General features: G+C 45.1%; 1 protein-coding gene across 1 annotated transcript in view; it reads left to right on the forward strand.

Annotated features, from left to right (window-relative positions):
- The window catches only part of KIAA2012 (KIAA2012 ortholog), a 100300-nt gene that overhangs the window by 48845 nt on the left and 37511 nt on the right, over nucleotides 1-13944 (forward strand). Inside the window, exon 13 of the mRNA XM_044241325.1 lies at nucleotides 3096-3172. Coding sequence (XP_044097260.1) covers nucleotides 3096-3172 — 77 coding nt within the window. The remainder of the gene's footprint in view (nucleotides 1-3095; nucleotides 3173-13944) is intronic.

Below are 13944 nucleotides of genomic sequence, written 5' to 3' on the forward strand. Positions count from 1 at the left end.
AGCTCCCTGGGGTATGTCTTTAGCTTGGAGATTTTCTCAGGTCTTGAGTAACTGTTTGATATGCCCATCTCGCCCTCCTCTTCATCCAAGATTATAAAGTAAAAATGTGTAGCATAAAAAAAAAAATGTGTAGCATAAACAAGGTCTTAAATCTTACCCCAAGGATTTGATAATGACAATACCAAAAAGCCATCTTGGGTCTTGGTTTCCTGCATGAAACAAGCAAATCAAGATTTATTATAACACGTCAAACACTCCATAGGTCATAGGCATCTTGAGTCATATCATATAAAATATTTTTAGATATCATTCTTAAGAAAAGGTCAGCAGGGCTATGTAAAGGGACCAGAATTATCTTCCTTTTATGGTTAGTTTATACTAGGAAGATTTTTTTTTTAAATTAATCTGGAATTTGCCTTTGCATTTTCCATTTTTGACCACAAATACAAAACCATGAAGGTACCAAGCCTGACTTTTAGGACTCCTCCCATTGGCTTCTGCTAGGATCAGCAGGTCCATGTGCAAAATTGTGAGAAGGCCAAAGTGCTTTCTGAGATCTGTTTGGCAGTGGAGATCTCCCCTCTCCAACGAGGAACCACTGCAAATTATGGGGAAAGTGTCATGAAAGCACACTAGGGATCAAAGAGTAATCATGTCTCAGAAATGACATCTGTGGGAAAAGGCCCTAAACATACTTAAAGAGGCTCCTGCCAGCACCTCCAAAAGCTACCGCACTGGTAACCACAGAATGTTTGGTCACTTTGGAGCCTGTGGGTCTGATGTTCTTTCCCAAGCCCTAACATACAACCACAAAAGAGCCAGGTGGCCTGGGCTGCCTAATAAGATAACTTTTTGGTTGGGTCTCTATTCTGATACCAGGTGAGGCCCCCCAGAGCATCCCATACCAAGGGAAATAAGTATTAGGAAACAATGGGAATAAATATGACTATATTTCACTTTTATCAAAACAATGAACATTGTCAACATGGGTTTAAATGAAAGGAAATTTTAAGCCACCCTATTCCATGCTAGAATCGGATGCTCTTTGTTCTTTCCTGCTTTTGAGTGTTTGGTGAAGGATCCTTTGATTTGAAGAAGGCAGAAGAGTTTGGGATGAGACCCCATCTGGTAAGGGTCATCTCTGAAACAGCCTGGTTATCTGGTGGGAACGCTATCTCCTTGCTAAAAGCCTGTGGTTAGATTAATGCTAGCATTCAAAAATCTGCTCTGGCCTGATGGTGGGCCGCCAGAGGAGGAATGTGTTTTCTGTTTATCTCTTCAGCGGCAGCACTGTTCATCACAGAAAGACTCAGAGCTCCCAGTTTCTAGCAGGTCTGGAAGCTGCGCGGTCTGTGGCCTGTGAATGTACATACCAGTTCAGAATGATGAGGAAGAGCCAGGCCCGGGTTCACGGCCAGTTGCCCGCACTGGGTGATGGGTCAGGCAGTTTCTCCGGCTTGATAACAACGGTAGATCCTGCCACATTGTCTGGAGAGGAAGTCTCACCGCCCCCCCCCCCCCCATTGCTTTATCTCCCAGGAATGCGGTTTGAATTGTATCTCCTCCTTGACAGCATGGACCTCAGTAAATTACCAGGGTCTTGACCCAAGAGATGGAGAAGTTCTAAGCGATTTTTTTAGTCTCCTATCTAAAACTGTGTTTACATTTCCTGAACTCTGGCTGACTGATTCATTCTCCTGGTGTTGCAAGAACTTTCTTTATGCGTTAGAATTTATAAGTTTCATTTCTAAGAGACCCAAGCTTCCTTCCAAGACACAGTGAAGTGAACCTCATCTCAACACAATTCTGCTGGGCTAGATGTGTCCAGAGGACGGATCATGGCCAAGCAGCTGTGATGTGGCAAGCTCAAGCGAAGCTATCGGAGGGAGTGCGATGTGGAAGGAAAAGTGTTAGAAACTAGGAGGATTTGGGTTCAGGTTCTAGTCTCACACTATTTCAAGGAATAGCCTCAAGCCAATCTCATGAAACCACTCTCTGGGCCTCAGTTTCCCCGGCTGTTTCAAAAAAGAAATGTTTTAAATCTGTCTCCAAAAGCCACTTCCAAACAAGAAGAACAGGACAGCTGAGAAACAACAGAAAAGGAAAGGTCAGCCCACAAGGAATGAATAGAAACTCGGGTCAAAGAGACAAAGATGCCACGGGCTCTTAAAAGTAGCAAGCATAGAAATAACTTTTTGCTGGACACCCAGCCCACACTAGACACTGACTAAAACCCTTGTCAGTGGAACTGTGTGCTTAGCTAAATCTGTTCCTCAAATAAACATTCCTTTATAAACATTAAATTCACTTTCTCGGGGATAAAAAGAAAAACAAAATAAATCCTATCCTTTCGCAGCATGGGGTTTGAGTCTTGGACTCAAAATCGCTCCTGAAAACCTCACTAGTTGTACAAGCTCGGGTAGGTTAGTTCACCTTTCAAGGCTCAGCTTCCACACCTGTCCAGAGCAGGGACCCAGCAGCCGTGGAGGAAAATCTTGTAGATCAACTCCACGGCCGAGTCTGCGTGGCAGCTGCTTTGTGGCGAGTGCCATGATTTCCCTTAGTGCCCCCTCACCAGCCATCCTTTGGCCTTTGCCTTTGTTTGCTTTATGTTTCCACTTCTCCTGTTGCCCTTCCACATTATAAGGGAAGAATGAAATCTCTGATCTCTCTATCTGGAAGGCTGCAAAAGCGTTTTTCTACTTCAGTGAAGTACGATCATACAAAATTTATATTCAACAGTATCAGCAGATATTTCCCCATCAATATTTCCTTTTTAATTTCAGCTTTATCTGAATTTTAGTAGCACAAGGAATTTACTTTAGTTCTCTAAAAGAGCAACCAAAACAAGAAAAATAGAAATCCGAGTATGAGTTCTCAACACGGTATTTAACATGCTGTGTAGACAATGCTTCTAGAGGGTACAGGTGTTGTTTGGTGAGTAAATACGGAGGTCATAGGGGTGTGTGTGTGTGTGTGTGTGTGTGTTTATAATCTTATATACATGAACTAGGTTTGTATGTATATAGTATATATAAAAATTAACTAGACCTAGATCTGACAACTTTGATTGTTTTGTCTGATTTTCACCATAGCAAACACTGAATCTAGAACCTATCTTCTCACGAATCTTCATGAAGCCTCACCTTTGACCCAAAAACCAGAGAACCAGGTACAGTACTGACTCTGAATGAGCATGAGACTGGGAGGCAGGAATTTGGGGTTCTTGTACCAGCTTGCTGTGTGACCCTAGGTGAGATTGTTCCCCTCTCTGGGCCTCATTTGCATCATCAGTAAAATGAGACGAGTGGATTATAAAATCACATAGGTTCCTTGGAATATCTTAACACAACCTGGACTATTTTGTGTGGCTCTTATGTGCCTGAATGAGTTGAAACAGGCTTTCCCTGACTTCTGCAAAGTCAAAAAGGCAACAAGGAAACACAGAAATGTATCATCCATCAAGGCAGTAGACCCTAAGACTATACTAAAGGGCCCATTTTTTCTTCCATCCATTTCTCATTCCTAATGGGGAGGGGGAAAGTAGCAATCCAAAAAAAAAAAAAAGTAAGGATACTGTGAAGAAAGGAGAAAAATGCTTCATTTGGTTGGGTCAGAAGTATCTGTTAGTGTTTCAAGGATGTACCTGCACACATATTTATAAGTCTGTTCCTCAATTTGTGAGGTTGCAACTGTCTTCAGACTCACTCTAGAGAGACAACTCAGGGGAATTCCTAGAATTGTGCCCAGTGTCTCTGAGAACCGAGGGAGAAGCAGCACAGCTCCGAGGCCTTCTCAGGTCTCTCCCTGCTGTGCGACAGCCTGGGCAGGGAGAGGGGGTCATGATCTCCATTTCTCCCTTGTCCCCCCTCTTCCTGCCAGAGCCTGGCTTTCTCCTCTTCCCTCACATTCATGAAAAAACAATAATAATAAAAATAGTTTTGTTTTCATGTGTGTGCCTAGCTGGGTTCTGAGGAAGGATCTGAACTCTCACTGTGAGAACCCCAGGCCTGGGTCAGGCCTCCGCTGAGGTAAAACACAGCTGAGCTGACCCTTCCTGCTGCTGAGGAACCACTGAACCAACCTCTGCATTTTGTTTTGTTTTCTTTTTTTCTTTTCTTTCTTTCTTTCTTTTTTTTTTTTAACATGCCTGCTTTGAAGACAGCCTTTATAAGGGATCTAGAAGGTTTTCTTTTTTAAGAGAGTCTGTGTAAGGAAAATATAACTATGCTATATTTTGCTAATTCCACAATTCCAAAGGCCTAGCGGATGCCTCACGTACCCTAGACACGCTCCAAACTCACCCAGTTCCAGAGGCGGCATTTCAGGAGGCCTAACATCACCTGCCATAAAAGGGTGGCTCGGCCACGTCAAAATGAAGCCCTAGACTGAATTATTAACCTCGCAGTCAGAAAGAGGAACACCAGACCGAGGGTCTTAAACTCTAATCCTGGGTTGCCCCTGTGAGGCGGCGGCCAACCAGCTTACTCGGAGGAGAACTTCTCGAGTCTTCTTTGTGAAAGGAGGGCCCTTGCTCCCCCACAGAACCTGTGGGTTTGTTCAAGTCCCAGCAGTCGTACCCCCTTGGGAAGTCGCCCCCCCCCAAAGGAAAGCCATTTGAGGGAAAGTCTAGGGAGCCCCACCACCCCTAAACCCAGAGAAAACCGGGGTGGGGCGGAGGAAGGGGAGGGGCTCCCAGGCCTCCCCCACCCCTGACTTCTTGAGGCCAACAGCCCTTTATTAGATTAATCACTGACTTCAATTTTAACTACTTCCTCAACCTACCCCGTGTAAATGACTAATTTCATGTTTACTATAAAGCATCTGGAAAGGATTTAGAAACAAATTTCTGCCCAGCCGACTGCAGTCACGTACCTTGACTGGCCGCTGGCGAATCCAGTGGATTCCTTGCAGGGCTGCCTCCCCCGCTCTGCAGCAGGCTAGGATATCACACAAAATCGATCTTTATCAGCATCAGCGGTTTCTACTTTTCTTTCCTTTCCATTAATTCCTCCCTCACCCACCCCGCTCCCTCCCCTCCCTGGGGTCTGACCATATTAGGAGTTCGGGCCCGTAAAACACTTGCAACTTTTTTTTTTAGCATTGCGCTAGCTGCGAGGAAAGCGGGGGAGAAACAAAAACAAAAACCCACCAGAGGTGGACTATTCGGCCGTCACTTGCTTTCACAAGTCACAGAGCCGGATCCGGGGAACGAGTCCTGCCGGGGGGCGGGCGGCGGCAGGGAAAGCCAGCCGGGACCGGGTTCGCGGAGTCGGGCGCCGGCAGCGGGAGGCTGCCCCCCGGGTGCCCCCTAGCGGCTGCATGGGAAACCGCGGCGGCGCGCGCGGCGGAAGAGAGCGGGAAGGACCCGGGCTCCCGCCTCCCGCACGCGCGGTGGCCGAGCCCGGCGACTGGCTCCCGAGGCGCCCCCTCCACACCTGGCCGAGGATCGGGGCCTCGAGGCAAAGCCGCCGAGAGAAATGGGAGTCGCCGCGACCTCGACCACTTGCCGGGAGTTGGAGGAGGGGGTCGAGTCGCCGAGCGAGGGCGGAGAAACTACAAGGGCAAAAACGTGCAGATGAAAAGAGCAAAGGGAGACCAGCAGACATGTTTCAACTCCAAGCTCCCATTTCCTCTTTCAAACGCACTGCCTCCCCACTGTGAACAGAATCAAGTATTTATGAAGGCAATTTTTGCATATTAATAGCCGCATACGGAGCATTGCCAGCTCTCAAGTCCTCAAGGTAGGATGCCCTTTATTTAATGCAGGTCCTCCAGGCTCCTCACGGAACCCGGGGTCCTCCTTCACCTGTATTTTCCTTTCTGCCCTGTGGCTCCTCCTCAGGCCTTTCATTTGATTAAAAGAAATTAGTTCCCGCACACCGTCGGCCACCGAGTCCTGCTCTTACCTCGGTGGCTGCCATCAATCGCTAGAGAAGCTTCTGGTCTTCCCCAGGGCCTCTCCCTGGCGAGGCTGCAGGTTGGGTGAGGTGACCGGCCCCTAAAAAGAGTATTAAAATGGTAAATGAAAATTCCAGCAGGAAATGTTAACGTATCTATGCTGTAGGGACAGAAAGGCAAAACTTTAAAAAAAAAAATAATAATAATAAAGTTTTTTTTAAAAAAATGGTGTTAACTGTGACAGCATGGCTATCTATGCTCGACAAAGATGACATGCAATTTTAAAAGAAAAACAGTGAGAACCAGTTACAGAAGTAAGTAAAAGACATAAACAATGTATATCAAAAACAATAGCCATAGGAAACAAGGTTGGAAAAGTATTTATCCTGAGTGGTAGTTTGAATGCAGCTTAGGACAAACTGGAGGTATCATTATCTCCAAAATGATATAAAATATTTTATATTTGAGGTATATGCCTCCTTCCACTTTTTTTTTAATGGTAACCCCCTGGACTGCCTATATTTTGGTGGCACTGGTAAACTTAATACACTCCTGGTGGGTTGTGATTTGGTTTAATCCAGTTGTAAAGCAAACTGGCAATATAAATTTGTGAAGCATGAAAGAAATATTCCCACTCGTTTGTTCAGTATTTCTGACTCCTAGGAATTTATCTTAAGGAAATAATTCAGCTTTAAAAAAAAAAGTGAGTGAGGATGTCCACTGCAGCATTATCTATAATAAGGAAAAATTGGAAACACCTTACTAGTCCAACATCAGAGAAAGGATTACCTTAAGTATGACATCTCCCTCTCGGTGAGTGGTTTAATTCATTCATTAAAAAATGATGCTTGTTCATACTAGAAACTGTGACTTAATTCTCCCAGTTTCTCAGCCGCCACACCATCAACATTTTGCACCAGATACTCTCTGCCGTTGGGAGCTTTCCCATGTGTTGTAGGATGTTGAACAGTATCCCCAGACTTTTACCCAGTAGATGCCAGTAACGGAGCCCCACAGTTGGAACCATAAAAAGTGTCTCCAGACCTTGCCAAATGTCCCCTGAGGAGAAATATCAGTGCCCCCCCCCAAGTTGAGAACTACGGATCACATTTTAAAAGTGGAAATCGAAGTGATATTACCTAGAACTAACTGCAGCTATGAGAAAAATAATAAATGTATCTACTAGGGAAAGACTGGCAAAAAAAAAAAAGTGCAAAAAAGTGCAATCATGTTCATTTGAAATTAAGGCTGTGCTGAGGTGAGGTTTTGGTTTGTCTTGTTTTTCACAGCTTTTCTTTCTTTCTTCTTCTTCTTCTTCTTCTTCTTCTTCTTCTTCCTCTTCTTCTTCTTTTTTTCTTTTTCCAAAATTCCCCCTGTAAGAAGGAAAATGAATCAAGCGGAAAACTGGTTTTATTCAAGTCTGGCTTAAAGTGATCTAGGAGTCAGAGTAAACAAGCATACAGCAAGCTGAACAAGACTGTAGTGCCCTTGTTTTTAAACTACTGTTAGTTAAAATTATTAAGTTTTTATTAAATAGTTGGGATAGAGGCACCAGAATTCTCCTTTGAAAGATCTCAACCCCTTGTCAGCATTTTATCCCTCTGACCCTAGGCCCCAAGGGACGCAAATTTGCCTCTTTTTTGGAAAAGTTTGATTCTCAAACGATGAAACTCTTGTGTACTCAGATCCATCCATGTAAGCTGGAAGCAAGAAGGGTCCTTAGGCCACTGGTTTATGGAGCTGTCAGGGCAGAGAGCTTGTCAGTAAAGAGTATCAAAGTACATGCTCCAACCTTAATTAGATTTCCCAAGAATCAGTGCATCTCTTTGTTTAAAACAAGAAAGAAACTATCTCACCACTCTTCACGTTGTCTATTTTCTCCCTTTGTTAAGGAAAGCAAACATCCTTTCTCACATGCTTTATCTTGGGTTTTGTTTTGCTGCTTTGTGGGGATTAGAACTTTGGTAGTGTCCTAAAAATCCTGTTAAACTGGAATTATGTCCCTTTTTCCCATCTCACAAAGCCACTTCTATTTCAACTTGTATTATCTCTTAAGTTGAGGTTTCGTGAGTTTTTAAGAGTATGAATTTGTGTTTGATCTTAGGTGTCCTAAATTTACCTCTTTGGCATTTCAAAGAGTAGCCTGTAATTCTAGCACACTAGGATTTAAGTTGAATAAACCTATGTTTACCCCATCTGTTTCCTTGGTGGTTTCACAGATGGTGTTCATATCCCCTTTCAGCCTTCCTCTTGCAGAACAAAAAAACAACAGCATACACACCAAAACCCACCTGTAGACACACTAAGTTTTTGTAAAAAAGGGTACAAAGGTAACCTTTTGTTTCAGTGTCCTTCTGAAGCATATCCTGCCTTCTGTTGAAATTTTTGGCAGTTATCTGAAAGAACAGGCTACTGATCTTTAAAGACAGACCCCCCACCCCCACCCCCCCCCACCCCCAAACACCGCCACCTGCCTCCCATTTTGCCCGATTCACCTTTGTATCCCTTGTATTTAGCACAGTTCCAGGCACATGGTAGCTACTGAAAAAAAATTTGACAAATTAATCTCTAGTTGACATTAAGGATCATGTTCTGGGTAGAAAAGCTATAATCCTCCGAATAGGATTTGGAAATTGCACTTGCTTTATTTCCAGTGATAACGATATGAAGTTCAGCTGACATTTCTGTAACAGCTCACACAATCTCCAGGTACTTCCTGCCATTGGTTGGCACGATTTGGTATTTCACTCTCTGGGTCATGTGCAGATCAGAAATGTCACTAGGCATCCTTCCTGAAGATCTTTTTGAAGCTGATAAGTAAGATTGGGCTTATGATTGATTCCCAAGAGAATTAACTGTCTGCATCTCCCCAGCCAGAGAAATAGGCTTTACTCCCTCACCTTTTGCTTCTCATTTCCAAAGGCAAGTCATGGCATTTCCCCAGGTTCCATGCTGGTCCCCTCTCCGCTTTCCCTCTCTTCCCTCCTCCCCACTCTCTCTCCTGGCTTTGTAAATAATTTTGGTCGTGGAGCTGGATACAAAGGTTTTTTTGAAGATCTAAGCAGACTTCAGCTTCTGGTTCAACCTCACCCACAGGACTATTTTGTCAGCCCAAAACTCCACTGACAATTTAAGGATAATTTACTAAGATTGTTTTAAATTATAAAACCAAGGCTTTCATTTTTGGAATTTTTACTCTAACTATCATTGATTCTAGGAAGTCTGTGTTTACTGATCTATTGGCTGCTGGTTCCAACCAGGCACATGATCGGTGCCTAGTTGATTTCTTTCCTTTTTTCCCCTTTTATTATGGAAAATTTCAAACACGTGCAAAAAGTAGAGAGAATAATATAATAAACCTCCATTTTATAATAAGTATCAACAATTATCTCCCCATCATCTTGAGAGGGTCTTTTTAGATAATAATATCAGCCGATGTTGTTGAGGTTTACTATGTGCAGCATTGATTTTTTCCCTCCATCCTTATGGTATCCCTGTGAAGTAGGCACAGTATTATCTCCATTTTACAGATGTGGAAACAGATGTCTCGACAGAGTCCCATTCAGCCCGTGACCTGCACTTGCAAAGAGGTCTGCTGGTTTGGGAATCCCACAGAGCAGCTTCCTCCCAACAGGCTGTGTGGTTTCAGGCAGGTTATTCACCCTCTCTGAGGCCCGATTTCTTCATCTGTGAAAGACAATAATATGTCCCTCATGGGGGTCATGACAAGAATTAGACGAAACAACATATGGAAAGGGATTAGCACGGTGTTTGTCGCTAAGCCATCCCAGTAAATTACAATAGTATTCTGTTCCCTTGCTCTCTGCTTGGAAGCCATTAGAAAACAGAACGTGGCGCTTGAATACAATCGCAAAGGTCAGATGTGGAAAAGGAGAAGCTTGAAAAGTAGGAATAATTTCAAGGACTGTGAGCCAGTCTACTTACTACTGTCCCCCCCCCCCGACTCTACCCTCCCCACAAGCCCCACTGTCACCCCAACCAAATATTCCCCATGTTGTCTGGATTTTTGCTGCTTACATTTCTACCTACTAGAGATTCCTTTGAGTTTCTCATATCTCGTTGTGAATTTTTCATTTTTTTAGTTGTTTTCCGTCGTGCACCTAAGGAAGCACAGTTGAAAGGTTAAAGGCCTGGGATGGTGGGGGTTGGGGGGGGGGGCAGAGGATTTTGGAGTCGGAGCAATGTATCCGGCCCCTGCCTGATATGGTGCCCCCCTCCCCTGATCCCCTCTCCCTCCCACCCAGCCCCGGGCTGCCCAAGAAAACGGAGAGGTCAGAGGACAGGAGGGCCCAAAGGAAAGGAAGGGGGCAGGACAGAAAGGGGAAGGAGATCTTGGTTTCTCTCCTTCCAGCTTTCTTGGCTGTCCCAGCACTACCAGAGCGAGTTCAACTTTTTAGTCCAGCTAAATTGTGGGTTAGATAAACTTTTATGGGCCAGTGTGGGAATCAAAGCAACATGGGTATCATTTCTTTTTCTAGTGAAAATTGACCGATTTTAAATGACCTTTTGCAGTGCAATCGGTTGGCAAGTTGAGATTCCCGGTCTCTCGGTGGGCTGTCAGACTGGAAAAGTCACACCAGACTCAGCAATAACAAGGAAGCAGTAACAAGGAAGTTACAGAGTTTTGGGTTAAAGTGTTGGGTAAGAAGGAGGTAGGGACTCGTTCAGATTTCCTACCCTGTACCCCAGCACCTCTCATCTCCTGGTCTAAAATAGGATGCGTCATCTCTAAACACAGGCACAGTTCCAGCCTGAAGACAGCCAGACACCCCCTCACAGAAAAAGCCAGTTTCTACCTCCCCTGGGGCAAAAGAGATCACTATTTTGGCTTAAAATTTTTCTCCTCCAGCTCCTGCTAAGCCAGATAAACAACGATTCTGTTGTGTCAACAAAGCACTTAATTAAACTGAAGACAATTATCAATTAGAACTCATGAATAAGATTTACTCCCAGATAGTAGAAGTCCTTGGAATGAAGGTGTCCTGGGTTTCATTATTCAAAAGCTCCCTGAGGGGAATAGTGCAGCTGGTTGGCCCCATTGGATAGGTAGGGAAACTGAGGCACCAAAAGCTTAATGACATGGCGAGAGTCCCTAAATGAGTCTCTCATAAAAGCTAAGACTGGAGATTGCAGTGTTTCTCTTCCTAATCTAAGTTAGCTAGCTACTGGGGCTAAATTTGCTAAACACTCAGGAGAAACGTGAAATCTCCTTTGGTAGAGCTGTGGCATAAAAAAGTAGATGGAAACCAAAATCTGTGCCAGGGCGGGAAATAAGAAGGCTCTTCTGGCTTCCAACCAAACTGTCTGTTTGCCAGGCCTCCTTGCAGAGCCGCTCCCAAAACCGTCCACTCAGCCCATCTCACCAGGACCAAATTGCCTTTAGAACACAAAATGTGAGCCAGGATGTCAGGTGGCCAAGATGAACAGGCCGAACCCAGGTGACAGGCACATGGACCACTGGGCACAGTGGTAATGAGTGGAACCACACTCTTCAGAAAGAGCTTGGGCAGGCAGACCAAGTTATGGAATTGAGATCCTGGAATTCTCTCTGGCCTCCTAAAGACTAGAGGTCTTCTGCTCCTCCAGGCCAAGGAAACCTAGACAGAGAGAAGGTCTAAGATGGGGAGCAACAGCTGGCTGGGGTTGCTGACCTTGCACAGGCTAGGTCCCCTCCCAGTTACCCTGAGTTGATGGTGGATACAAAGCCTGTGGCCTGCTCAGATCCCTCCCCAGGCAGCCCAGTCACAGGGAGCCCCGCAGGGCTCCATACCCCTCTCAGCTCCCACCGTGTCCCCATTCCTACCGCCTACTGTTAGTTCCACCAGCAAGAAATAACAGGGCCTGAGAAGGCCAAGTGCTGGGGAACTGGCCAGACCCTTCAGCCCATGGCTCCCTGGCTGAAATGGCCCTTTCCAGGATTTGATCCCCACCCACCCAGCAGGGAGCATGGTGAGGGGGCAGCTGAGAATCCTAGCCCTCCTCACCCCTCCCCACCCCCAGTGACTAAATCTCTCAGATCTGTCCATCCCCGCTGGGATTCAGAGTTCCCCCAACCCCCAGGAAAGTGCAGGGACAGACTCTCAGCCAAGGAGGGGGGCCTGGTGGTCCAAAGGAGAGACTGGCTCTTTTCCTTTTGTTTGCTCACAGGAGGGGACAAATGCCCCTGTGTGCACAGAGGTTTGATGTGACAACTTGATAGACCACATGAGGGTTTCAGCAAAGGCCTCCCGACCCTGCTCTCCATGCATTAAGATAATGATGGGGTGTGTGCCCCAGCACATTTCAGATCTTGGCTACAAAGGCCCTCCTTCCTTCTGTTTTCTTCCTCCGGCTCAGCCTGCACACAGGTTCCCAGAGACTCTTGGCAGCTTTCTCTCAGGCAGAATGAAGTTCTGAGCTGCGTGGGAGGCAGTTAGTGAGATGTTGCAGCTTCCTTAATGAGGGACAATAGCTCTTCTTGGAGCCATTAAGCTGCAGCTATGGAGATGGGGAACCCCAATTAGAAAGGAGTGGGAGAAGTAAAGAGGAGGGTCTGAGAGATGCCTGCGGGACAGATTGTATCTTTGGTGGCTCTGTGGGACCCATGGGTGGAGCTCTGGCTGATTGAGTTTAGAATCTGCTTTCCTTCTCCAGGTAAGACCTTCCAATGGCTGTAGAGCCAACCCATAGGGTGGTGACCCTTCTCAATACACGAGCTGAAAGGAGAAGGAAAACTTTACCGGAGAGCAGGGCTTTTCTCTAAGTTTGAGGCTCAGATATTATAGGAGTAAGAAAGGAAATGGTATTTTTTTAATGGACATCCTCTGTAAGTTTTACTGCATTAGGTATATGTACGTATGGGTATTGGTATCATAGCCCATAGCTCCCTTTTGTTCTGGCTCTGAGCTCAATCACATTATGTTTACAGCAAGATAATAATCCTGGATTTTCCATGGCTCTCTCTGTCAGAGTGTAAGATTAGCTCTTGAATTCATTAACAGCCATCCCCTTTTAAATGTCAGATAACTTTTTAAATGCCAAGTACTTACGCAACACCTTCTGTGCAATTCAAATCAGCTTTACCAAATTAACTCATTAATCTTTATTGTTTCATTTGCTGAAGAGAAAGGCTTCCAGGTGTTTTTAGCACAACATGAAAATATTAGTTACAATACAGTATGGGTGGGTTTTGATTTTCTGCTAAGTATTTCACCCTTCCATGGGTTTTGTAATCATTCCCGTTGAAGCCTACACACACGCAAAAGGAAGATACAAAAAAGCTTCAGGCATCTCTGCTTTCTGCTAATCCCCCCATTTTCCTTCCCTTCTGTCTATCCTTCTGCTTCTTATCCTTATCCTTCTGCAACTTCAGATACGTGACTCCTGTTTAGTATTTATTCTGTTCTCTTTGCTCTCAAAAGAGCCCAAGAGGTGCTCTTCCAGGTAGAAAACAGAAGCGTGCCTTGCAGGATCAGGGATGGAGCCCAGAGGGCTGGTCAGAACAGGCCTAGGAATCAGGAATTCCGCTTTCCTTTACAGAGGACCCCTGCACAGTTTTACCTCTGAATAATCAGAGACAGGCCACCCTGATGGCTGAGGATAGAGCCTTCCAAGGGTGAGTCCTTCCTGTCACCCCGCTCTCTGCCCCAATCATCTCTGAAGTCTTCCCTCATCACCCAAAGGCAAGTCCCACCCCTCCCTATCCTATCCCATTTCATTGTCTTCATAGATGTATCACTATCTAAAATCATCCTGCTTCTGTACGTGTTTGTCTGACACATACAATATCACTGTATAAATAACAGCTTAATTGCGTAAATGCAAACCCATCCCAACACATGGCTTTCTTGCCAGATTTCAGCTTCCTGACTTCTTTCTCCTCTTCTCACCACCTCCCAGAATCTTCTTTATATATTTAATCTTTTCTTTCCTCTCATCTCCTAAGCCCCCTTTCACTGCCATTTATGTGTTAGAACATTCGAACGTAATAAGCAAAAACACTTCTTTGCATTCCAGTGACTGTAGAACCTTGATGAAGACATT

This window comes from Neovison vison, chromosome 3 (genome assembly GCF_020171115.1).
Source record: "Neovison vison isolate M4711 chromosome 3, ASM_NN_V1, whole genome shotgun sequence".
NCBI lineage: Eukaryota > Metazoa > Chordata > Mammalia > Carnivora > Mustelidae > Neogale > Neogale vison.